Source organism: Solea senegalensis, linkage group LG8 (genome assembly GCF_019176455.1).
Source record: "Solea senegalensis isolate Sse05_10M linkage group LG8, IFAPA_SoseM_1, whole genome shotgun sequence".
In the NCBI taxonomy this organism is placed as follows: Eukaryota; Metazoa; Chordata; class Actinopteri; order Pleuronectiformes; family Soleidae; genus Solea; species Solea senegalensis.
The window spans coordinates 9,657,822-9,681,395 of record NC_058028.1 but is presented as its reverse complement, the minus strand read 5'-3'; the positions used below and the strand labels follow the sequence as shown (position 1 = coordinate 9,681,395).

Sequence of the window (23,574 nt, the reverse complement as noted above, 5' to 3'; positions counted from 1 at the left end):
GTACACATTTACATACAGAAGCTCAACAATTGTCTGACACACTCGTGTAAACATCTCTCTGAGGTCAAAGGTTGATTTTTTTGAGTAAATTAGGGACTCATTTAAATTTAATTTTAATTAAAAACATAATTAACAAAGCCAAAGAAGAAACAAAAATTCAGATAAAGAAAAGTGAAGAAAAACACATACACATGCAATTTCACATTTTTTTCTTTATTTTAACTCGGTCAAGCTAAAACTACATATATAATACATTTAATTTCATTTAACCTGTAGTAAAAAATAAAATCGTTATTGGACCATGGATAAGAGTTGAGCTCAGAGCTGTCAGACATCGGCTGAAAGTTTCGCAACACAGTGAATCATCATAAACCTTCCTCACTCATGACAATATATTTTTAAATAACAGATGTTTTCTGTTATTACTGTGTGACTTCATGATGACACCATATAAGAGGAGAAATTAATGGCACAAGAAATATTTACGCAAACCCAGTCCTTTGTTTGACATGTGTTTCTCTACTTCACATATGTACAGTATGAAATAATAAAAAAAAATCTAAATCTTTGGCATCATGCTTGCAAAAATAAAAACAAGAGACTTAACAAATCAAATCCCGGTGAATCCGTGTCAGTGCACCAGGTGAGCTCAGTTGTACATGGTCATGTGGAGCCACTGGAACCAAAGAGAAAACACTTGGGTTTATTTTCTGTATTGCAGATAAAGGAGGAGGAGTCAAAGTCACACACATTGTTACTGCGTCTGTGTTCATACCTGTCTGTAGCTGATGGTTATCATTCCCATTCCTGCCATGTCGAACGCTTGAAATTTGTCTGTAAAAAGAGCAAAAACAGAGGAACCTTCAACTGTGATAACCCTTAAATGTTTACTGCGTTGGGACATTTTTCTAGGGTTGGCCCAGATATACAGATAATGATTACTGTCCGTGCGAAGAATGCAATTGAGTTGTTTCCCACATAGGGCCTGGATAGCTCAGTCGGTAGAGCATCAGACTTTTAATCTGAGGGTCCAGGGTTCAAGTCCCTGTTCAGGCGATAGAAGTTTTAAAATACACATATTTATAAACATTAATGAAACACTTCACAGTGATCTGTTCACACTCAGTGCATCCTGGATATGTCTCCTGTCTCTACGTTATCATTACATCTGGTGTCCCGGCCCCTTTATTCAAGACATCAAGAACAAAATCTCGATATCACTGACAGCACAGATGTGTGATCAGACCACTGAAGACGGATAATAAAACCAGGTCTATGGACAGAATTGACTGTGAAAGGCTTTTTAAACTCACTGTCCTGTCCTCTCATGAACCAAATCAAACTACGCACAGTGTATGTTTTAAGTTGTTGTTGTTGCCAGGTGAAATTCTCACATTATTTTTAACATGTTACTTGATAATTTAAACAAAAGCAAAAGGGTCCAGTGGTTTGCAATAGGGTCCTAAACATCGTCTCTGTTCTACCATGCACATGAAAATATTCTATTATCTCCTCCTCTCATATATTCTCCCATCTTTTTTCCCACACCTCCTCCATCACCTCACTCATCCTTCCTCTCCTCTCTTTCTGCCTCTCACTTCCTCCTCTGTTCTCCCTGAGGTCAAATGCGTGTGTAATTAGCAGCAGGAAGGTTCAAATTATTTTGGTTGTGAGTGATTTATACGTGATCAAGTTTCCCTTACGCATCATGGTCTCCATTTTCATCACCAGGTACAGAAAGCCGGGGTAACTGATGGTCATGTCAGGCTCTGTGTATCTCAGTCCGACCAGCTGCATCACCAACTCATCCACAATGATCCCTGAAGCAGAGGAAAGAAAAGACCCAGTCAACAGTGATTATGCATGTTTTACACAAGTATAATTAGAAATATTTCAGTTAATTTACTGTATGCTTAATTTTATTGAATTACTACTTCTGTATTGATAGGGTAAACACACATGCTAGTATAAACACAGTTTAATCAATCAAACAAATGGGTGACTGGCAAAAGATAAAGAATGTAGGAAACTTTAATTATAGGATTTGAGACTATGCAAATAAAAACAAAATGAAAATATTAAACAACACATCTAGTATATTAAAGGTAAAATGTCAAATACATCTAGTGAAATGAACAATAATGGTCAACACTCTTCCTGAGTCGCTTCCTGATGAAGCAACAACTAAATCCAGGCGACACTAAAAGTTTACATAAAGCAAGACATGGTGTGGTGTTAAATATCATGTCTTAAAAACAAAAAATGCTCATTTTTGGTCAAAATCCCACTCCTAATCTATCATGTATTGTTGAAAATAACACCAGTTCCCTCCAACTTTGTTGATGAACAATGTTGTATGGCAATGTCAAAAAAAGAGAGGTGCTATGGCGCCCCCTGTTGGTCACATTTCTCTTTACATAGAGTTACATATAAACCACTAACTGCAGATGGGAAACATTATTAAGTGCCGTGTATTCATCTATGTCACAGTGTGTCCTCAGTCCTACCTGCTGCCTTCAGAGCAGGAGCCACCTCTTGATACTCAAGGTGCTTCGTTTTGTTCTTGTCAAAAGCCAAGAAAATATCCTGAGGAGAGAATTCACACAGCACTCAGACACTGAGAGCATGAGCAAACTGCCCATGCACTGAAATAAACGTCATATTTGCAGAGGTCTACACAATTATGTAGTGCTTTTTAGGTTTAGGGTACATTTTGTACTTGTGTTACTAAGTGCTCAATAATGGGCATAAATCATTTCTTTCGCTTTACTTAAAATGGTAAGTGAAAAATATTCTGAACAGCACAAGAGTGCAACATGAATGGTTTTTTTTAGAACTTAATTTTTATTTATTTTGACAGCACAACATATTCATTCCCTTTATGTACATTTTTTTAAAGCAGCGCAGCAAAACATCAAATAAGACATAAAATCAATTACAGAAATCCAAAGTGAGAGAAAAAAAAAATAAATAAAAAAATAATAATAAAAAAAAAAAAAAAAAAAATAAATAATAATAATAAAAAAGAAATGGAATAAAATACAATACAATACAAAGAATGGTCATATTGTTAATAATAATTTAAAGGAATTTATAAATAAAATAATAAATACATAAATGAAAGAGAAAAAATCCACTCTAGGTATCAAATTACATGATGTGATGGTGATGTGTAATGCATATGCTTGATCAAGAGTCTAATACTACAAACTTATTGTATTAGCAAAGCTATGACAGGTTTCCATCGTTTAATAAAAATAAGTTTTTGAAGTCTTAGTGAATATGTAATTTGCTCCATCTGGTAAATGTCCCAAATTTTCTGGATCCATACATTGTAAGTAGGAGGATCTGGCTTTAGCCATCTGATAGTTATGCACTTTAATGCTGCTGTAAGCAAAATGTTTAAGAGATATTTCACATCCCTTCCTTCTAATCCCTCAGGAATCACTCCCAATAATGTTATTATGGGGGTACGTGGAATATCCCGTTTGAAAACCTCTCTGAGAGCATCAAAAACATCCTTCCAGAATAGGCTCAATTTGGGACACAGCCAGAATATATGGGTGTGATTAGCATTCTCAGTGCCACAGTTCCTCCAACATGAGCTACCATGCGCTGGTCCCATCTTAGATGTTATAGCTGGTGTTCTGAAAAACCTGGTAACTACTTTCCACTTAAATTCCTTCCATGTGTTCGAGTTTGTAGCAAAGTGTGCTTCAGTACATATCTCCTTCCAAGTGTCGAGTGATATGTTTTTGTCCATCTCCGCCTCCCATCTCAATCTTGTATGTTCAGATGTATGTACATTTGTTAATAAGAATATATTATATAATTTACTAATTATTTTCCTATCTCCATGACTTATTTGTGAAATGAGAAACTTTTCTATAGGGGTAGGTCTTATAAGTTTTCCCCAATCTTTGTGGGTCATCAGAAAAGATCTCAGCTGCAAATATCTGAAGAAATCTGTCCTGGGAAGATCAAATTCATTTTTCAACTGTTCGAAGGTTTTCAAATTGTCATCCTTGACTAGCTGGTGCAGATAGTTGAGGCCATGAGCTGACCACTTCCTAAAACCAAAATCTAAATTATTAGGAGTGAAGGTCTTCATAAGTCCAATATTTGTTAATGATGAAAGTACCCTTGGTACCCCGAAAGCTGACCGTATTTTATTCCAGATTTTTAAAGTGGTTTTGGTCCAGTCTGCCATTTCTTTCGTAGGAGCGTCTAAAAAGGCTAAGTTTTCCAAAGGTTCTGGGCACATACTTTTCTCGATATTAAGCCATCGTGTACAGGTATCATTCTGAATCCATACTATAAGTGGCTTCATCTGTGCAGCCCAGAAATAATATCTTAAGTGTGGAAGTTTGAGACCTCCATCAGATTTCAGTGACTGTAGAGTTTTAAGTCCAATTCTGGGGCGTTTTTTCTGCCATATAAATTTTGATATCATTTTGTCAAGATCATCAAAGGTTCTTTTAGGAATTTCCACTGGTAGCATCTGAAATAAATACAATAGCCTAGGCAAGACGTTCATACGGATACTTTCCACACGCCCCAATAGGGAGAGCGGAAGTGAGGACCAGCGTTCTAAGTCACTGCTAATGTGCCGAATTATTTTATTGTAATTTACATCATACAGATTGTGTAGGGATTGGGGTATATGAATACCAAGGTATTTAATGCCTTCTTTAGGCCACTTAAATCCACTTTGTAACTTAACATTTACTGAAACCAGACTATTCACATCCATAGCCTCTGTTTTGTCCACATTAACTTTATATCCAGAGTAATACCCATACCTGGAAATGAGCTCCTTAAGATATGGTATAGTGGAAATGGGTTCTCTTAGATACAACAAGACATCATCTGCATAAAGTGATATTTTATGTTCTTCTCCATTTATTATATTTCCTTTTATGTTATTATCATCTCTAATGAGCTGGGCTAGTGGCTCAATGCTAATAGCAAATAGCAAAGGTGATAAAGAGCAGCCTTGTCTGCATCCTCGTTGTAGTGTGAATCTCTCTGATCTGTATCCATTAACCCTAACAGCTGCTTGTGGGGATGAATAAAGTGTTTGTATCCAATCTATAAAATTGGGGCCGAATTTGAATCGTTTAAGTGTTTGAAATAGATATTGCCAAGACACACGATCAAATGCCTTTTGTGCATCTAAGGATATGATCACTGATTCTAATTTCTTATCCTTCTGATGGGACATTATGTTTAGTAAACGTCTTATATTATCGCCATAATATCTTCCGGAGATGAACCCCGTTTGATCAGGGTGTATAATTTGAGTAATTATCTTGTTAACCCGTCTGGCTAAGATTGCTGTTAGTATACGCACATCTGCATTTAGCAGAGATATTGGCCTGTAAGACTGACAATCGGTGGGGTCTTTACCCTCTTTGTGAATTACGACTATGGTTGCCTCATTCCAAGATGGTGCCATAGTTTTGGACTCTAGGGCATGACTGTATGCTTTTAATAACAGGGGTGCCAGCAGGTCTTTAAAGGTTTTATAAAATTCATTTACAAATCCGTCCGGACCTGGACTTTTGCTATTCTTAAATGTCGAAATCACCTGTTTTATCTCCAATTCCTGTATTGGCTGATCTAGTTCCTCAGCAGTTGAGTGTGTTAGTTCAGTTAACTTTATATGTTTTAGGTACTCCCATAGTTTTGCATCGTCATCGCATGTATCTGTCTTCTTATATAATGACTTGTAGAATTCTGCAAATGCCCCTGCTATTTCGTTCGGTTTAGTGGCCATATTTGCTTGTGATTTTATCCTATGTACAACATTTGAGGATTGCTGCTTTCTCAATCTAAAAGCTAATAATTTACTTGCCCTGTTTCCATATTCATAATATTTTTGACCTGTAAATCTTAAGCATCCCTCAACCTTTTCTGATAAGAGGCTATTAAGTTGTCTGCGAGTTGCATTTAGGTCGTTAGTGACACTAGTTGTTGCAGATTGTTTATGTTTATCCTCTAACTTTTTTATTTCATCTTCCAATTCTCGCTGTCTTGCCCCCCTCTCTCTTTTCCTCGCAGATGTGAACGAAATGATACGACCCCTGATATATGCTTTGGCACAATCCCATAATATTAGGGGGTTGGTTTCTGGTGAGGCATTGGTGTCTAGATATATCTTGAATTCTTCTGAAATAAAGGAAATAAATTCTTTATCATTAAGGAGAGAAGTGTTGAGCCTCCATTGTTTAGTTGTTGGTCTGTGTCCTATATCCCATTTCAATAAAACAGGTGCATGGTCAGAAATAGTAATAGGCAATATCTCAATGTCTGTTATCCTATGCAAATCTGCTCTTGGGGTGAAAAAATAGTCTATCCTAGAATAAGATGCATGTCTGTTTGAATAAAAGGTGAAGTCCCTACTTCTCGAAAACTTACTTCTCCATATATCGACCAGACCTGCTTCTGTAACTTGATATTTAAGCATTTTACTCATTCTGGGCAGGGGAGCTTTAGAAGGCGGTTGCCGATCCATTAGCTGAGACATTACACAATTAAAATCCCCTCCCAGTAGCAGTAAACCAGTGCTATACTTTAATATTATGTTAAACAATGTTTTAATAAATCCGGGCTCATCTTCATTGGGTGCATACACATTTACTAAGGATACCTCTACACCGTCAATTACTCCATTAACTAAAACATATCTCCCTTCTGTATCCTTATGCATTAAGGTTTTTGTAAAATTTATTTGTCTGTGTATAAGGATGGAAACTCCCTTCCTCCTACCTGAGCGATGGGAAGAATAGTATACTTTATCTGCCCATGATTTTAACTTCTCGTGTTCCACATCTGACAGGTGCGTTTCTTGTAAAAATGCTATTTGGCAGTTCAATTGTCTTAGCTGGTTTAATATTTTCTTTTTCTTAATTGGACCATGAAGACCCCTCACATTATAGCTTATGATTTTTAACTTATCCATCACAAAATTTTAATTTTTGCTTCGATTCTGAGGAGGAACGGGAGGCAGCAGTGGACATAATGTATGCCATGTCCCAATTTTATAAGACATTGCTTATGGAGTGTGATCGAATAATACAACCAAAAGGAGTGGACAAAACAAAGGCAGATGCTGCAGCTGCGTAAGGCTTTTTTGACTTCAACAAGTAAGATAGTGCTGTAGATGAATAGAGGGAATGACTTTGTTATTATATATAACTCAGGGACCCTGGGGAACAAAGGGACCAGAACAAGAACACAGAACCAGTTATAACTATAATTAAAAGATGTGATGGTACTTGGGACCTTGTCCCTAACTGCTAAGTAAGCAGCAAGTGTGCACAGTCTAGATTGAATTGGACTGTACTTCAGGTGCACTAGGACAAAGAAAGAAGAAAGTAAAAAGAAAATGATCATCATTCATTCATTCAGGCTCCTGCATATTGTAAATATATCAAGTTAAACAGCTCTTTACAGCTCTGTAAACATAAATTACTTGTATAATCAAGCTCTGAAAAGGAGTTTGAAGTAGTCTACTCTTACTTTAAGAAACTTAGGATAAATGATATTAATGAGGACTACTATAACCTTATATTGCTCATGGAGCATGCTGGTGTATGTTAAATGAGATATGGATTGCACTGTTAATGACTCCATATGAAATTTCACAGGCGAACCGGAATAATAACAGAGTGGGGAAGAGAAAGAGGAGAAAAACAAAAACAAAGCATCGTTCATAATATAAGAGTCACTCCTCATCATAACCGGTTCCTACTGTCATTGTCACACATGGTAAGGATACACTCAGCCCTCTATCTCGGTTGCTGGGAGGATTTTTTTCACATAGTCCATGGCCTTCTGAGGGTCCACGAACTCCTTGTCCTCGTCCCGGTGTGTGATTCGAAGTCTGGCTGGATAGAATAAGCCGTAGCGGATCTCCTTCCGACCTCGAAGTGCTTTCCGTACATCCGTGAATGCAGCTCGAGCTTTGGCAACACTGGCGGTATAGTCTGGAAATATGGCAATGCGGTGACCATTATAAGACAGTGGAGCACCGTCCCGGGCTTTTCGTAGGATCTCCACGGCATCTCCATCGTAGTGTAATTTAGCAATTATCACCCGTGACTTCTCTCGGTCTCGTTGATTCCTGGTAGCCGGCGTGCGGTGTGAGCGGTCCACCTTTATCTCCCGGTCCAGCTGTAGGACTTCTCTGATGATTTTCGCGACCGCTGTTGGGGAGCTAGAGTTCGGTTGCTCTTCTATGCCTGCAATCCTGATGTTGCCCCGTCTCATTCTTCCCTCCATGTCCTCACATCGATCTTTGAGAGTTGCCACCTGGTTTTTAAGGCTGGATACCGTGGTTTGCAGCGAAGTCACTTCGTCAGACCATGTTGATAATCCACCCTTCATATCCTGTATGTCTGTTTTGATGTGGTCGACTTCTGCCCGCATTGCTTTCATATTGTTGGCGACTTCAGACCTCATCCCTTGTAATTCCGATTTAAGTGCGTTAAAGTCATCCGACAGCGCACTCTTTAGTTCGTTCCTTATGATTTTAGAAATCTCTCCCCTCAAGGAGGATAAGACCTCTTTTTTAATATCTTCGGCATCCATGGTGGAGTATCCAGGTCGGGTGGGCGAGGGTTGACTTGGCACACGTGGTGTATGCTGTCTCGTGGTTCTAGTAGTCCGTTGGCTGTTAGCATTAGCTTGGCCGTCGAACTTGTATTGTTGAAGCTTTTCCGCCATTCAAATCGACGCTCTGCGTGCAGTTCGGCTGTTTGCCTCCCTATGTTGTCTTTCGTAAACGTTTGGGCTGAGTTTCACGTATTTTTTAGCTGTTTTTGGACAAAATGTTGTTAATTCTGCAGGAGCCCTGAAAAATGCTTCTTACGCCATGTCCTGCTCACGAGCGCCCCAACATGAATGGTTTTACAGAGAATGATTAAGACTAAGATTAGCAGTATATTTGTTATCTCAGAATGAGCCCCGTACGTCTACATCATTATGAAAAAGCAGCACCGTTTTTGTTTGTGTTAATGTTACTTCCTGGCAACTATAGCTTTTCAATACAGAAATGAATGGTGAGGGAAGTTCTATTATGTCGGTTGCACTCGACTCTTTCCATTTGCAGTAAGAAGACCCAGGTCCGCGACATGGTTGGAACAAGGGCCTTTCTACATGGAGTTTGCATGCTCTCCCCGTGTGTGCGTGGGTTTTCCACCGTCCAAAAACATGCAGATTTGGGGATTAGGGAAATTGGACACTCTAAATTGTAGGTGTCAGTGTGAGAGTGTCAGCTGGGATTGGCCCAGCGACCCTCATGTGGAGGATAAAGTAAATAATAACAAATTGTATCCATGTTGTATCCATGTGTGTTGATAAGCTTACCGTCCACCTCTTGATCTTATCCCACAGACCCTGGAACTCATTCCAGCTCAGCCGAGCGATGCCCTGGCTCTGGATAAACCACGGAAGTCAAGGAAAAATTAATTGGGCACATCACAACAGACCAGAACAGTGACAAATCTGGAACATACACAGCTACTGAGATTCTACTCAAGAGTGAAGGAGAGCCGTGTTCTTCTAAAGCAAACAGAACTAACGTTTTCTGGTATAAAGAGAAAAGAAACACATCAGAATTACTAGAATGAGTGAAGTCACAGTGAAGTCTGTGAGTGTTATTTCAAAATGTATCAAGTCTGAAAAGCTCAATTTGTATAAGATCAGACTTTTAATTAAAGTCAGTTCAAGTTTCTTACTTAAGGGAGTATTTATATGTTTAGACCAGGGGTAGGGAACCTATGGCTCGCGAGCCAGGTGTGGCTCTTTTGATGATTGCATCTGGCTCGCAGATTTCGGCTTTTCAGATAAAACATAAAATATTATCACTTGTTTTAATCCATCCATCGATTTTGGAAGTGGAGGAAACGCAAGTGAATGACATAAATGCAGCACCGTTCTATTCCCTGGCTTTGGATGAGTCAACAGACATAAGTCATTTGTCGCAGTACAGTGTGATTGCAAGATATGCTGCTGGTGACACACTGCGCGAAGAAAGTCTTGCTGTTCTGCCAATAAAAGGGTCCACAAGAACCAGAAGTCGCATTAATGGTGAGTATTATAACAACATTATTTAAAAGAATAAATTCAGAGGCTTATTATACTCACATTTAGTTAAATTCAGTCTTAAAATATATTATATGGCTCTCACTGAAATAAATTTGCAAATATTTTGCATGGCTCTCTGAGTCAAAAAGGTTTAGACAGTATAATTAACTGACTGCCACCTGTGTCATAGCCTCAAAGATGTGGTAAGCACTTTACAGTTTGTATAAATAAAGATCCTGATGGTAAATACACACATATGTGGAAATGTAATTCATACTTCTATATTTTAAAATATACAAGCACTTAATTGAATGAAATGTGTGTCAAATATAAAGTGTATTTTCTCCAGGATACATCCATGAGGACCACCAGGCTCTTGCAGTGCTCCAGAGCCAGGTTCTTCTCACTGCCGGCCAACACTGAAGACAACAGATTAAAATCATCAGAGAGCATTTTAACACGCGTGACGCTGCGCGTGGTGAAGTGATTTCACCGTTTGCGCGGTTGTTAAGATATTTAGACAGAAATCAGAGCGAGACGTCACTGACCTCCTCCCTGTATGGCTTCAGTCAGGAGGGAGTAGAGATGCACTGGTTTACATACCTCCTTCTGATGAACGGAAAACAGGAAACGTTAATAAAACAAGATGTAGCGTACACAGAGAGAGAGAGTGAGAGAGACTGCTCTTCATACATCTACATTCAAAACAGGGACTTGAAGCCAGTATTTTCACATATTTATTGCCATGAATCTTCTTTCTACCACCCAAGGGCACATTTTTGCAGATGTGAACTGACCCTAGCTCTGCAGATAAATCTCACCTTGTTGGAGTGCTTTAAGAAAAGCTGTCTCATAGATGTAGGGGGAGGGAGAGCCGCCTGGTGAGGATATGAATGCTGCAGAAAGAAAATCAGCTTACCATGACATCGTGGTTCAGTTGGCAGTTAAAGTAAAAATCAAAAATCAATCTGCTTGCTGGCATCTATCCCAGCATGCACTGGGTGGGGAGTGGACACACCCTTAAAGTGTGACAAAGAGCTAACATGACAGCACTGACAGACATTAATCTGCAGGAGTTTGGGCCATTCACAGACAACACAGACACTATAAACTGTGCTAATCTAGGATTATTTAGTAAATCACGCAATGAAATAAGCACTTTGTTTAGTGCTGCTGTTGAAGTCAAATGTTTTTCTGTAGTCCACCAAAATAATACCTTGATCAGTAACATTCATGCGTGAAGCACGGGCACATGATAGGAAACAAAACATACTTATTTACAGGAGCCTGGACGGCCTTTTAAACTGACGGTCCAAAGGCTCATAGAATAATCTCACTGACATAGACTGCAATAAGCCACAGCTGTGCTTATGATAAATACACAATATCAGATCTGACATAAAGATGTGAAGAGTACTTTCACACCTGTAACCTGATCACCCAGGATATTCATCAGATCTGAATAGGGTCCAACTTTTCAGCCTTTTATTTTTCACATTAACTTCATTGTGTGAACGACAACCAGTTAAACTTGTCTCCTACCTCTGCTACGGAGATGTCTTGCGTCGGCTGTTGAGCTGCACTGTTGAAAAGGATCAAATTCTATTGTTAGAATCATCATTTGTAACCACAGAAAAAAGAAAATGCAAAACCATTATGGTGAGGTCATGAGTCAAAGCTGCTGTGTGCCCGATGAGGATGTTAAATAATTTACATTCTCAGAGGTTCAGAAATAAATTCACATAGTACAGTGTTAATTTACTCATTTATTTATGGGTGAATATAGTTTTGTTGTTATTGTCAAACTTATTGGCTATAAAATTAATTAACAGATGACCCAATGACTCACATGGCTGTGTTGCCCTGTTCAGTTAGCACCCGCAGAAGGAAGGAGCCCTGCTGATTTGGTTCAGCGGTGGAAGGAATGATGATGTAGCGACCTGGAGGAAGGGAGCCACGGAGAACAACTTCCCTGCGTGTGGAGTAATGAGGGCAGGAGAGGACAGGGCGAATCTTCAGGTCCTCAGAAGACAGGTATGTCTTTGACGATTGTGCCTGTTAGGAGGGCACTGATTTAGAGTATGTGAAATCATCAGCACACATAACAATAATGATTATGGTACCAATAGGAAACATCACACAGGTCTAAATTAATAAGGTAAGAGCCTGGATAGCTCAGTCGGTAGAGCATCAGACTTTTAATCTGAGGGTCCAGGGTTCAAGTCCCTGTTCAGGCGATTGTGGTTTTAAGTAAAACAGATGATGAGAGTGATATTCCACTGTTAAGACCAGATGTAATTTGCCGTCATCTTCTAAAGCAGCCATCCTAAATTTAAGTGAGTGAAATCTGAAAATCCACTCGAACTACAACTCTGATCAGCACACAACACTAATATCACATATACATAATCTCAAAGCACTTTATATAGTAAGACCAAGACCGTACAATAATAAAGAGAGAAAGGGAAACACAACTGCTCAATTGGCATCAGAGGATGTTAGCTGAGCTGGTGATCACTAATGTGTCCTCGGGGGGGCAAGGTAGACAAACAGATTTGCAAATTCATTCAATCCTTCGGCCATCAGGCTTTTAAATGTGGCTGACAGCTAAAAGAACACAGGTCAGGTATGTTTAACTTGAGTCTTAATGTGTATGTTTATTCTCTAATATCTATATCTTAAATAAATTTGTACTTGCTTCGACTGCGCATGCCCACCTGCGGTACTGAGTAGTTGCTGTATGTGTGCAAACTTAATTGCCCTGCGGAGATAAATAAAGCTGTTGAATTGAACTGAATTGAATTGTGTTCATGCAGTGCAGGAATATGGTCAAATGCAACCTCCAAATGTGGTTTCTGATCAGATCTGAGGATGTATTCTGTATTTAACGTAATTCAGGACAGATGTAAATAGCAGGTCTGTTTCTATTACAATGACGTCTCCAGTGCATCACTCAGTGTTTAAGGTAAATTCAAATAATTATAATATCATCAATATCAATATCCTTGGCTGGTATTGTATTTGCACTGGATACTGAATTATACTCAGTGTGCATATACAAACCTGTGATCTGATGTTGAACTATTGATGCAGTCTGTTCGCAGAGCGGCAAATGGTTGGGACATCAGCCATAACAAGATGGTTAGTGTGAAGAGGATTATGTACACACAGTATTTAGATTATAATTTAACATGCAGTATATTTTACTCAAACTGAAGATTAAGCTGCTGTTTTTACTCTTAAAAGCTGAGGCATTGAACATCTTTCACTTGAACTGTGACTTCAATCATATGACATTTCTGTTCACAGACATTGATATTTGTGATGTGTGTTTTCCAGGACTTTTAAAAGCCTTTGTAGCTATGATGGAAGCAGGTCAGGGGTTAGATTTGGGTTTAGATTAGGGTTAGGCACTTAGCTGTGATGGTTAAGGTTAGAGTAAGGGGCTAGGGAATGAATAACGTCAATGATGTGTCCTCAATAAGATATAAAAACAAGTTTGTGTGTGTTAGAGAGAGTACCAGGAATATATGCAGGGATATGGCAAGGTCTGCATGTCTACGTCTCTGATGTTTCTGCATCAGGGCCAAAACAAAAGAGCAGGTGGTCTGGGAGCCGGCGCTGTTACTGTCCACCTCTGACAGATCGAAGAAGAACTGAGGATTCTGCCAGAACCAACCTGGTGACACACACAAACAGTTTTAGGCATTGACTTTTATTCATTTGGACAGCCTAAACAAAGCAGTAATCCAAACCTTAACTTTAACCATTATTCCAGGAAAGGTCCTAAAGTAGCAAGTACACACACAGTTCTCATGCTATACTTTGCATTAACTTGTAATTGATAAATTGTCAAATGTCTTATTATTGACCTTTCGGTCTGGAGATAAACTATAAACATGTTGCTGTACTGTACAATTTTTTTAAATATTCAAAGATTTTTAAGATGTTGTAATCAATCCCTTGTGACAAAGAAATAGAAATGTTATGGTTTTACATGAACGTTATTATATTTTATGGTTGGGTGATGTCCATTGTGATGTTGTTTAGTAAATCATTGCCATAAACAACCGAATATCTTACCCAGGTGATGAGGAAGATGGACAAATTAATTTCATGTTATAGCAAAGATAAATTAGTGTGTAAGATAAATGTATAAATAACTATAAATAAAACAAAAAGACAACTGCTACACAACTATATAGAACGTCCAATGAAAAAATGAACATAAGTAAAAAAATTGCTCTTGTGCCTCTCTTTTCAACAGCTGCAAATAAATGTTGTAATTCAGTGTTTTGGCGTTGCCAAATGAGCCTGGAGCAAGTGAATTACCTAATCACCGTAAACTAGGTTGACCTGGGTCGACAGACAGAAAGACAGACATAGTACCTGTTTAAAACTGTTACTGAAGACAGAACAAATAAGCCTGACTCAACTCGAAACATCGGACTAAATACTATACAAACAGTTCACATTCTAAACAGGCATAAAAGGGGATTATCTTTTTGGTCTTAGCAACCAAGCCTGGAAACCAGTAACATTCAATTACTTTCTGTGAATGCTCCTGAAAGAGGAAATGCGCAAGAGTGTAACAATTGTGCAAATTTAAAACCGTTCTCTCTTTAGTTGAGATGATCTAAAGGCAGTTTTGGACGGTGATATTATCAAACATCATGTGTCATCATTTGCTTTACCCCCTCGGGGAGAACCTCCTGCTGTGATGCGTGGCACCCAGTTCCCATGAAGCATGATGCAGGACCATGGCTGCACACTGAAGCTTGAATCTTTGAAGTTTTCACACAAGTGACACACCTCCATCACCTCAAACTGCTGTCGAAAGTCCGATATTGACATCCTGATTGAAAGAACACATATTCTTCTTAGTCCACTGTCTCGGTTCAACTCAATCAACAGAGTCAGCGGTGCACAGTGTAACAGCAGCTGTGTTTGTGTAGCTTCTATACGACTGTGTTTCAAAACGAAACACGTGTTTGCCTTGTGGTTCCTGGCGAAACTCGGGGCAGAGTTTGTGTTTCATGTTTACAGAGGGCGGATATGAACAAGCAAGAATCAAGTAAATGATGCATGTCACATGGAGACAACGCTGAATCACAAGGACAACACAAACTTACCAGAACTCGCCATCCTCCCGTCTGATTCTCTGCAGTCTTTTCTGCTCCTCAGGGCTCACTCTGTTCCACTCTGGACTGCAAAGAGACGTGAAGACACAAAAAGAAAGGGAGACTGTTTTTAGTTATGCACAAAATATTACATATTATCTACCATTTTACCACAGGATTCATAAACTCAGAGATGATAATAGGGAACCAGACTAACTTTGGAGTGCACATGATAATGTTTTATTATATTTTACTAGTTATCTAATGAAAATGACCAATGTCCTTAACTTTTATTCGCAAAAACAAATTGCTCAAGTGCCAAAAACCAGTGACGATATGTGACAATGCAAATTTTGAAATTACATTACATTACATGTCATTTAGCAGACGCTTTTATCCAAAGCGACTTACAATGGAATTAAGTACAATCAGCCAGGGGTGGGATCGAACTTGCGACCATGATGTCTTTCGCACACAGGGTAGGGTCTTAACCACTGAGCCACTCCACCCCGAAATTAAGAAGTTTATTAAGAAATCCTGGCCCTTTTGTTGTGGGTAAACAGTGTATACCTGCGCATCACATAGATGACATGGGTGATTATCTATTTATAGTCATCTTCAATCATCTGATTCTGTCCTTGTGATATTTGAACACACACGGGGAGCAGTGTACAGAAAGATCATTAAATATCAAATACTGTATGTAAATACAGACAAATAGATCAACAACAGGAGTCAAGACACATGGAATCATTTTAGACTAAAAGCAAACCAACTGGCTCAGCAGAGGTGGCTCACAGCCTGATTATTTTCAAATGACAGCTCAACTGAGGTCTTTCTGTGTAGAGTTTGCATATTCATGTGCTCTGGCTTATTCCCATAGTTAAAAAACATAGTCCTGTGTTTAGCCAGTGACCAGGGTGACCCCTGCCTCTGACCCAGTGTCTGCCGAAATTGGCTTCACTTCCCCCCACAATGGATAACTAGCAACATTTGTGTGTTTCACGTTTTCTTTTTTAAGTCAAGCACAGATCACTGTCAATTTTGAATTTAATTTGAATTTGAACTTGAACTTGAACTTAAATCAAGGAAACAACAGAGCCACAAACATGAGACTGAGCAGACCAAGACACCGATAACAACAACCAGAAACAAACAAACAACCAACCATCTCAGGGAGATTTAGAAACAGAGATTATATTAATCCTGCAGGTTTGCAAAATGTTTTCTTTATCATTCAATACTAATCATGCTGTAAACCTGTCTGATCTGGCTCATGCGGGTGTGTACCCACCCATTAACATCACTCCAGGGCCCCTCCCACTCAGTGTTTCCCCAGGGGTTGAGGATTCGCACTAAATCCTCTGTGCCATGTGCCGACTTCACCTTTCAGAGACAAAGAAAAACAGAACACGTGAGAGCAGTAGAAAGAAAAGGCAAAGAAGGATCAGTGTTTCTACTAAGGAGGTATACAAATCTTCCATTTAAACTCAACAATGAAGTCTGAATGGTAATGTTGTCATACCTCATTCATCTACCCATTCTGACTCCATTTACCCAGACACCACAATTAAAGGATAACATAGCTCTTGGATCTCCGTTTAAAATGAGCACACCAGATAGAAGTTCATCCTGTCACCTTAGACCTACCTGCATACATTATTTAATGATTGAAGTTTTCACAGACTCAGCTGAGCTGATCTTAAACCGATCTGAAAGGGTCCATGTCACTCTGCTGCTCATCCACCTTCACTTGCAGTCAATGGCAGCCGGAATTAAATTCAGCTCACTGACCTTTGCCTACTGACTGACCTCTAGGTCTGCATCAGTCATGTACAGCAACACTACTGTACAGACATAGGCCGCTTCCAGATGTCTGTGTTTCGTCAAATGAGGAATGGCGTCTGCCCTCTCTGCACATAAGACAATCTCAGTCCAGAGTCTTGTACACTGAGAAGAATCTGAGACGTTGGAAAACTTTAGACTTCTCCCTAAAATCTCTAAACACCACTAACTATTGAACCCAAACTTGTCTTGATCCCTCGCTACGCCTACACTTTAACTTTACTTGAACTTAACCAATCCTTTGACTGCACAGTAGTTTTCTATTACATGGTAACTTATATTCTCTGCCACATGAACGCAAAGCCTCCTGCCTTCTCCCTGGTATAATCAACAGTTAATGACTGAGTGATCTCATGTGAGAACAGGGCAAGGATCCACATCCAGTGAATGAGAGAGTGTCTTGCCCCCTGCATACTCAATCCAACCGCCAAGCCCTTACATGGATTCACCAGAGATTCCCCAAGCTTAAAGTATCTGACCCGGACAATGTCCCACTGCGGTCATCATATGTAAAACAGCAAACTACGGAGTATTTCCAGATCCAGACCTCTGGACACTAAGCAGGATTCCTTCAAAAAAAAGGCTCAGGATTGTTTAATTAAATTGTAGTTAATTGTAACAATGGGATTTATTCTACAACCTAATCTAAACCCATAAAAGTCAACAAAGCCTGCTAGAGTCAAACTGTAAGAAATATAGATAGAAAAGAAGAATTTCAGCTGACACTTGTTCAAACCATTGAGATTACCTTCTCTACTGCAGTCAGAGAGTAAGCATGTCTGAACATGATCCCGAGTTCATTCCTTGTTTCCAGAGCACCCTTAAAGGAAAAAGGAACAAAACATCTTCCCACAGTCAGGCAGGGCAAGAAAATACATGACTCATCACATATATAGCATGTAAATGTCAGAGGGAACTTGTTCTCAAGTCTTCATGCTGTCACGCCTGTGCCACCATACCTGGCAGTTGGCACAGTTGATGAGCGCTCCTTTAGAAAGCAGGTGTTGGAGGATGGTAGGGAGGTCTTGAGGCAACAAGGAAATGTTCAAAACCTCAGTTACCCCACCTGTCATATCCACCATGGCCTCATGAGGGAAGCCCATGTCCAGAGCTCTGTAGCCGCCCTTCAGCCTGGGACAGGGAGGTAGAAAACATTAGATCGGTATCAAGTGATCAACAATAAGACATAGGGGTCGACAGCATGTTATTCTGCACACAAAGGCTCACAAAAGGAAAAGGGTAAAAAAGCACTTTCTAGTATGTGTGAATTTACCTTCTGACATTTGTTTGTGTACATGGGAATGTTGTAATTTGATCTCGATGTTAGAGGAGGTTATAAAAACAAAAGAGACGATGTTCTGCACTGCTGATCATTTATTCCAATCACTTGTATTTGGGTGGGTCTGACTGACAGCTAGTTTACTTTACATCTGTCTACACCTGATGTAATGGCTATTCATCAGTGTGTAGTGAGCACCTAGAACTAGTGATTGAGACCATAGGAAAGCTTCACGAAAAGGTTTCACGTGAGGAGTTTCTCATAGACCTTCACACAAACAAAGTGGAAAGGAAAGGTTTAAATCTGTATCTGTAATAAAATGAAATAATGTGCACACACACATGGACCGTCATGAAAGAAAACTGTATGGCCTGTATACTTCTGCACTTTACTTTATTATGTCTCTCTTCTTTACTCTCTTTTAACTGCTTCCCGTCAGATTTTATATTCTGTTCTGTTGTGAGTTTTATATCTCAAATTGTTTTGTCCCCATAAATATTTGTATCTCAATGGGCTCTTCCTGACTAAATAAAGGATAAATAAATTAAAACATAAATACAAACACACACACACACAATGACAGACACTCACTTGGCATAGGCCTTCTCCAGCAGTGAACTCCAGAACTCATAGCGGTCTGGGGAGCTGAGGTAGATCAGTTTGTTGTTTTGAGTCGGCAACAAGTCGTCGATCCTGACCTCCTCCCACTGACCATACTGCCAGAACTACACAGAGTGTGAAACGCACGTTTTTATAATAAAGACCATGAAACATGCTCAGGAATACATACATACATACAATTATTCCTAATCCTGTTACTGTTACTCCAGGTAAATCACCAACAAGACAAGACATGACACCAACACCTGTGCAACACAGACAACATGTCAGGGAATATTCTGGTATTTACCTTGAAGGTGAAGCTACCATTGTATCCTTCCTTGAAGCTTTGTTCCAGAGGCACAACCTTGATGAGCAGAGATCGGTGCACAGCAAGCGACGCGATGGCAGAGAGAAACCAGCAGTCATCTGAAGAAGACAAGTTTACGTCAGAGGATATGGAAATATTTTCACGTTATATCCTCCTCTGTGAGCAGCTGTGATTATCCTCTCCATGTTTTCTCTGTATATTTTATTCAATACTAATCACGGTACAAGTATGACTTCACATAAAATCAATCCATGCCAAATATCAAGACGTGAAGAATCATGAACTGTTTCTCCTCTTAATGTAAACTGAAGTTGAGCGGTTTTTACTCATTTTTGATAAATAGTTGAGTAGTTGACGATTAGTTTAGTAATAATTGACTAATCGTTGCAGCCGTACAATTCAACATTCACTCCCAAAACCAATTTACCTTCACCAATTAACTGGAGCCCATCCTGAGCCCATTCTAACTCCACAAAGAAAGAACCCATTCGAATCTATTCTTGCTGGATCCTTCAACTGTGAGTGCATCAGTTTATTTAATGAGCCCATTATGTCCACAGGTGTATTCTACTTACTGAGTTTCCCCTGGCGAATGTCCAGGTGTGTAGCTCCATTAATGATGAACTGAGGTGATGGACAGATCTCCTGGGAACAGCAGTGAGTATAATGGCAGAGGAAAAAAAGAGAGAAGAAATGAAAGACAGAAAAATGAGATGATGAAAAACAAAACAGGATGTAACCTGTCTGAGAGCGGCCTGACAAAGGGAGTGGCGGCTAATGCCATCAATGTAAAAATGTGGCATTAATATTTCAAATAATTGTCTTGTCCAGAGTCTGACAGGAGGATTAATATTTCCAAGAAAAGATCTAAACACTAAATCAATTAATTTTATTAACTAATTATTTGACCCATGATCCTCTTAAACTTCAGTTACTGCAATTCTTCAGTTACTGCTTTAAACCTGCTTTTATGAACGGATCTAAAGTTTTAATATTAGTAATAATCAGCATAATCACAGCATAAATGACAAATACACACATACACGTGTACAATATAATCTGCATTTAAGGGACATATTCCAACAATAAGCACATTATTTTTGACGATACATTACACAAACTGACTTTCCTCTAAAAATAAATATACATATGAGCAAAAACAGTGAAAAACCACTGCATACTATAAGACATCACTGTGTTTTCTGGCTGTGCTGAGGCGTTTTCCCTTTTTGTTACTTTTGTCTTGTCTTGTATTAATCTGAGACAGGTAAATGCTCTGTGGGAGTTTACTTTCTCAGGACAACTCGTCTGTCTTCATATAATTCTGTAGAATGAGTTTGTGTTTACATTTGAGCGCAGTGACATTCCACTGTACCAGTAAAGCAGGAATAATGTGTATTTTGGAAATTAAGTGACACGATGAACAAAAGGATTCATACAGACGCCAGAGGAGTTCACTTTACGTTCCACACATAAAGTGTTTGTGTTTGACCTGTGAACATCACAGGAGATATTTAACATAAGCCTGCTGTTTCCTTTTCAATACGAGAAATCTGATGCAACTTTCAACAGCAACACCCTTAAAAAGTTTCATTAATGACAAGAGGCCAAACGTATGACCTCTCCGACCTTTCCTCACATCTGTCACTGACGTGCTGAACATACAAAGATGGCGTTGGTCTCAAACAAAACAGCTAACAGCTGGTAAGTCGTCAGATGCAAACACTGGGACGCGGAACTAATTAAATGGTATATATACAGCTCCAGGGGCAAAACAAGTAGGCCACAAGTGTCACATTCTCTGGCGGTTTGTTGGATTATGTTCAGCTGTTTTGATAACATTTATTCACTTCCAGAAATGCATTCATTTTCAAACAGGATGTTGTAATTAATGAAAATGGCTTTGGCTTGACTTTGTGGTGGTGATAAAACAATGTGGTAACTCGAGTACACCATGGTTCATTTGACAACTGACATACGTATTGCGTTCTGTTTAATTCTTCAGTTATATAATCCTACAGGTTTTTATCATTCATAATAATTGTTTTTAAAATATGACAAAGGTCTTTAAGAATAGATTTTATTTCTGAAGAACAAATGTATGATTCAACTTCAGATATTGATGGAGAGGCTCAGCATTTGCTCAGACAACATTCTCTGCAGTTTCAACACGTATGCTTTGAAATCCATCACAAACATCCTGGAGATTTATCTGATAGTTGTTGTTTTTTTAAAGGACTGAAAGATGATGAAATACTTTCCTTAATTTTTCACAATTTCAATGAAAGTTACTTTTAAAGCGAAAGTGAAAAAAACAAAGTGCTATGACTCATAAGAATAATGTTATAAATGCAACCTTTGACACTTGTTTTATCTTAAACTGCTTGTCTTTCATTTCCACTTCAGTGTCATAACGTGAAGAAGTTTTTATCTCTCCTTTTAAATGTGTCACACATTTATTTAACTCAAGAGAAGAGGCATTCGTCACATTCATTAGCTCCTCCTGACCTGCAGTTATTTGTGTGAGTGAAGACTATCCTGAGGCAACAAACAGAGGTGAAGACACACAACAACAGGTGTCTGCCTGATGCCTGATACGTGCATACCTGACACTGTACCCACCTTCAGAGGGATCTGAGTGTCTGTCTGTGACCAGGACTTAAACCCCAAAGAGTCCATTAAACATGTAAGTGTATACATGTTTGGTCCTCACAAAACGACAAATACAAGAACCTACACACGCACGCCCTGACTTCCATTCAACTTAACCATAACCACTTCATGCCAAACCTTGACTTAACCACAATTAAAAAATTAAAAAAATAGAGTGTTGTTTGTCAGAAATTAGGTCTTGCCTCATTAGGACCAGGTTTCAACAACGCCCTCATTCCGCAAAACTTGGTGGGCAGATAAATGAGACCAGAATGGACAGTGCAATTCAATTTAATTAAAATACAACTTTTTTCCCCCCCAGATTCTTATTTATTCATACCAATAATCTATTAATAATATATTAAGGGGTGGTTTGGTTTAGCATACTATAAAAAGGTTTTAAAAGGGGATAAGAATAATAAGAATAATACTGGTTAAACAGCATCTTCTTAGGCAGTGAATTAGTCACTTGAATCTCAATAACGCACACACACACACACACTCATGTACTACATGTACACACATACACACAACCACACTGTAATATAAGTAACTTTAAATGTATGTCTAATATACATTGTATGTGTGTTGTCTATACACATATGTTGTATATATGCATATACAATACTCATACAATGTATATCTTATCGCCTGACTTGCTAATATCGTGGAGCTCTACTTCAAATGAAATGAAACAATGGATAACAGCACTTAATAAAGGAGGTTTGTTATTTTTTAAATGTACCTTTGGTCGCTTCCACCTGACTCCGGGCTGCATCTCCAGCTCACCCAGCGGGAAGTGATAGTCCACGAAGAGCCCGTCCCGCCCCACCGCGCTCACCTCCCCGCTCTCTGGAGGCATGTCTCCGCTGAGCAGGTCCGCCAGCCAGCGGCGGGACTGAGAGCCGAGCAGCTCGTCGGAGCAGACCGAGTCCACATCGTCGAAGGAGTTCTCAGACGACACACTCGGAGACTTTATCATGTCCACGGCTTGATATATTGTTTTACTTTTGTTCCGTTTCCAGAATGCGTGAAGCTCTCACTGGAGCAGGTAATAATCACACACGTACACAGAGGCCACGCCCCCTGGGAGTGGACGCTCACCTGAGGTAATGAAGGCAATGCAGGTCAGACACTCCCACAGGTTTCCAGTTTGTTGACCTTCATTTTTCACTCAGCAATATTGTGTAAATGTATTATTATTATTGTTCTTAACTTTGCCAACACAATCAAACCAGCACCCTCCATAGATTCATGTTGGCCTTGGTGACCGTTCTATCGTAGTTATACACTTAATAGCCACCAGGGGGCGACTCTGCTGGTTGTATGAAGAACTCTGAATGGAAATCTATGGGAAACTAGGTCTATTATTTCTCACTTGATTTGAATTATTGATCTCAATCACAAGTTTCAGCACATGATGTCAGTTTTGTAAAGTATGTTCCCATTTAGAAAAAATAGAACTAGCCCTTTAACTACTGCTTTCTAAAAGCTTTTCAGCATCCTCTCATGGTGGATGTTGTTGTATGTGTATCTGATGAGGACTGCATGCATAGGAATACATAGAGTTGGTGCATATATATGTATATATATACATATATATATATGTATATATATACACACAAACACATACCTATGTATACCTATGTGCACAT

At 39.1% G+C, this 23,574-nt stretch overlaps 1 protein-coding gene and 2 non-coding genes across 4 annotated transcripts; 2 read left to right on the top strand and 1 right to left on the bottom strand.

Moving 5' to 3' along the window:
- Positions 1 to 238: 238 nt before the first annotated feature.
- Positions 239 to 22,989, bottom strand: zgc:85932 (uncharacterized protein LOC405875 homolog). 2 transcript variants are annotated; one of them, XM_044031924.1, is made up of 20 exons: positions 22,665 to 22,989; positions 19,843 to 19,912; positions 19,247 to 19,365; positions 18,928 to 19,061; positions 18,017 to 18,188; positions 17,806 to 17,877; positions 16,507 to 16,598; positions 15,225 to 15,299; positions 14,787 to 14,947; positions 13,614 to 13,771; positions 11,942 to 12,147; positions 11,635 to 11,674; positions 10,914 to 10,988; positions 10,641 to 10,701; positions 10,447 to 10,511; positions 9,373 to 9,450; positions 2,508 to 2,586; positions 1,704 to 1,820; positions 776 to 834; positions 239 to 676 (listed from the first exon to the last, which is right to left on the bottom strand). In XM_044031924.1, the coding sequence occupies exons 1-20, from the start codon at positions 22,899 to 22,901 to the stop codon at positions 650 to 652; spliced, it is 2,097 nt and encodes a 698-aa protein (XP_043887859.1). In that variant the 5' UTR covers positions 22,902 to 22,989; the 3' UTR covers positions 239 to 649. The 2 variants fall into 2 exon arrangements, with proteins under 2 accessions (XP_043887859.1, XP_043887860.1); XM_044031925.1 differs by having other exon boundaries at positions 9,373 to 9,441.
- Positions 984 to 1,056, top strand: trnak-uuu. The gene has a single exon. It is a non-coding gene; the product is annotated as a tRNA-Lys (tRNA).
- Positions 12,257 to 12,329, top strand: trnak-uuu. The gene has a single exon. It is a non-coding gene; the product is annotated as a tRNA-Lys (tRNA).
- Positions 22,990 to 23,574: the final 585 nt, after the last annotated feature.

Excerpts from the sequence above, each read along its gene's own strand:
- zgc:85932 (XM_044031924.1), bottom strand. The coding sequence starts at position 22,901 with ATGATAAAGTCTCCGAGTGTGTCGTCTGAGAACTCCTTCGACGATGTG. Across the intron at positions 16,599-17,805 it reads CTCTGACTGCAGTAGAGAAG|GTGAAGTCGGCACATGGCAC; the intron begins GTAATCTCAATG and ends TGTCTCTGAAAG. Across the intron at positions 10,702-10,913 it reads TCTTAAAGCACTCCAACAAG|AAGGAGGTATGTAAACCAGT; the intron begins GTGAGATTTATC and ends TCCGTTCATCAG.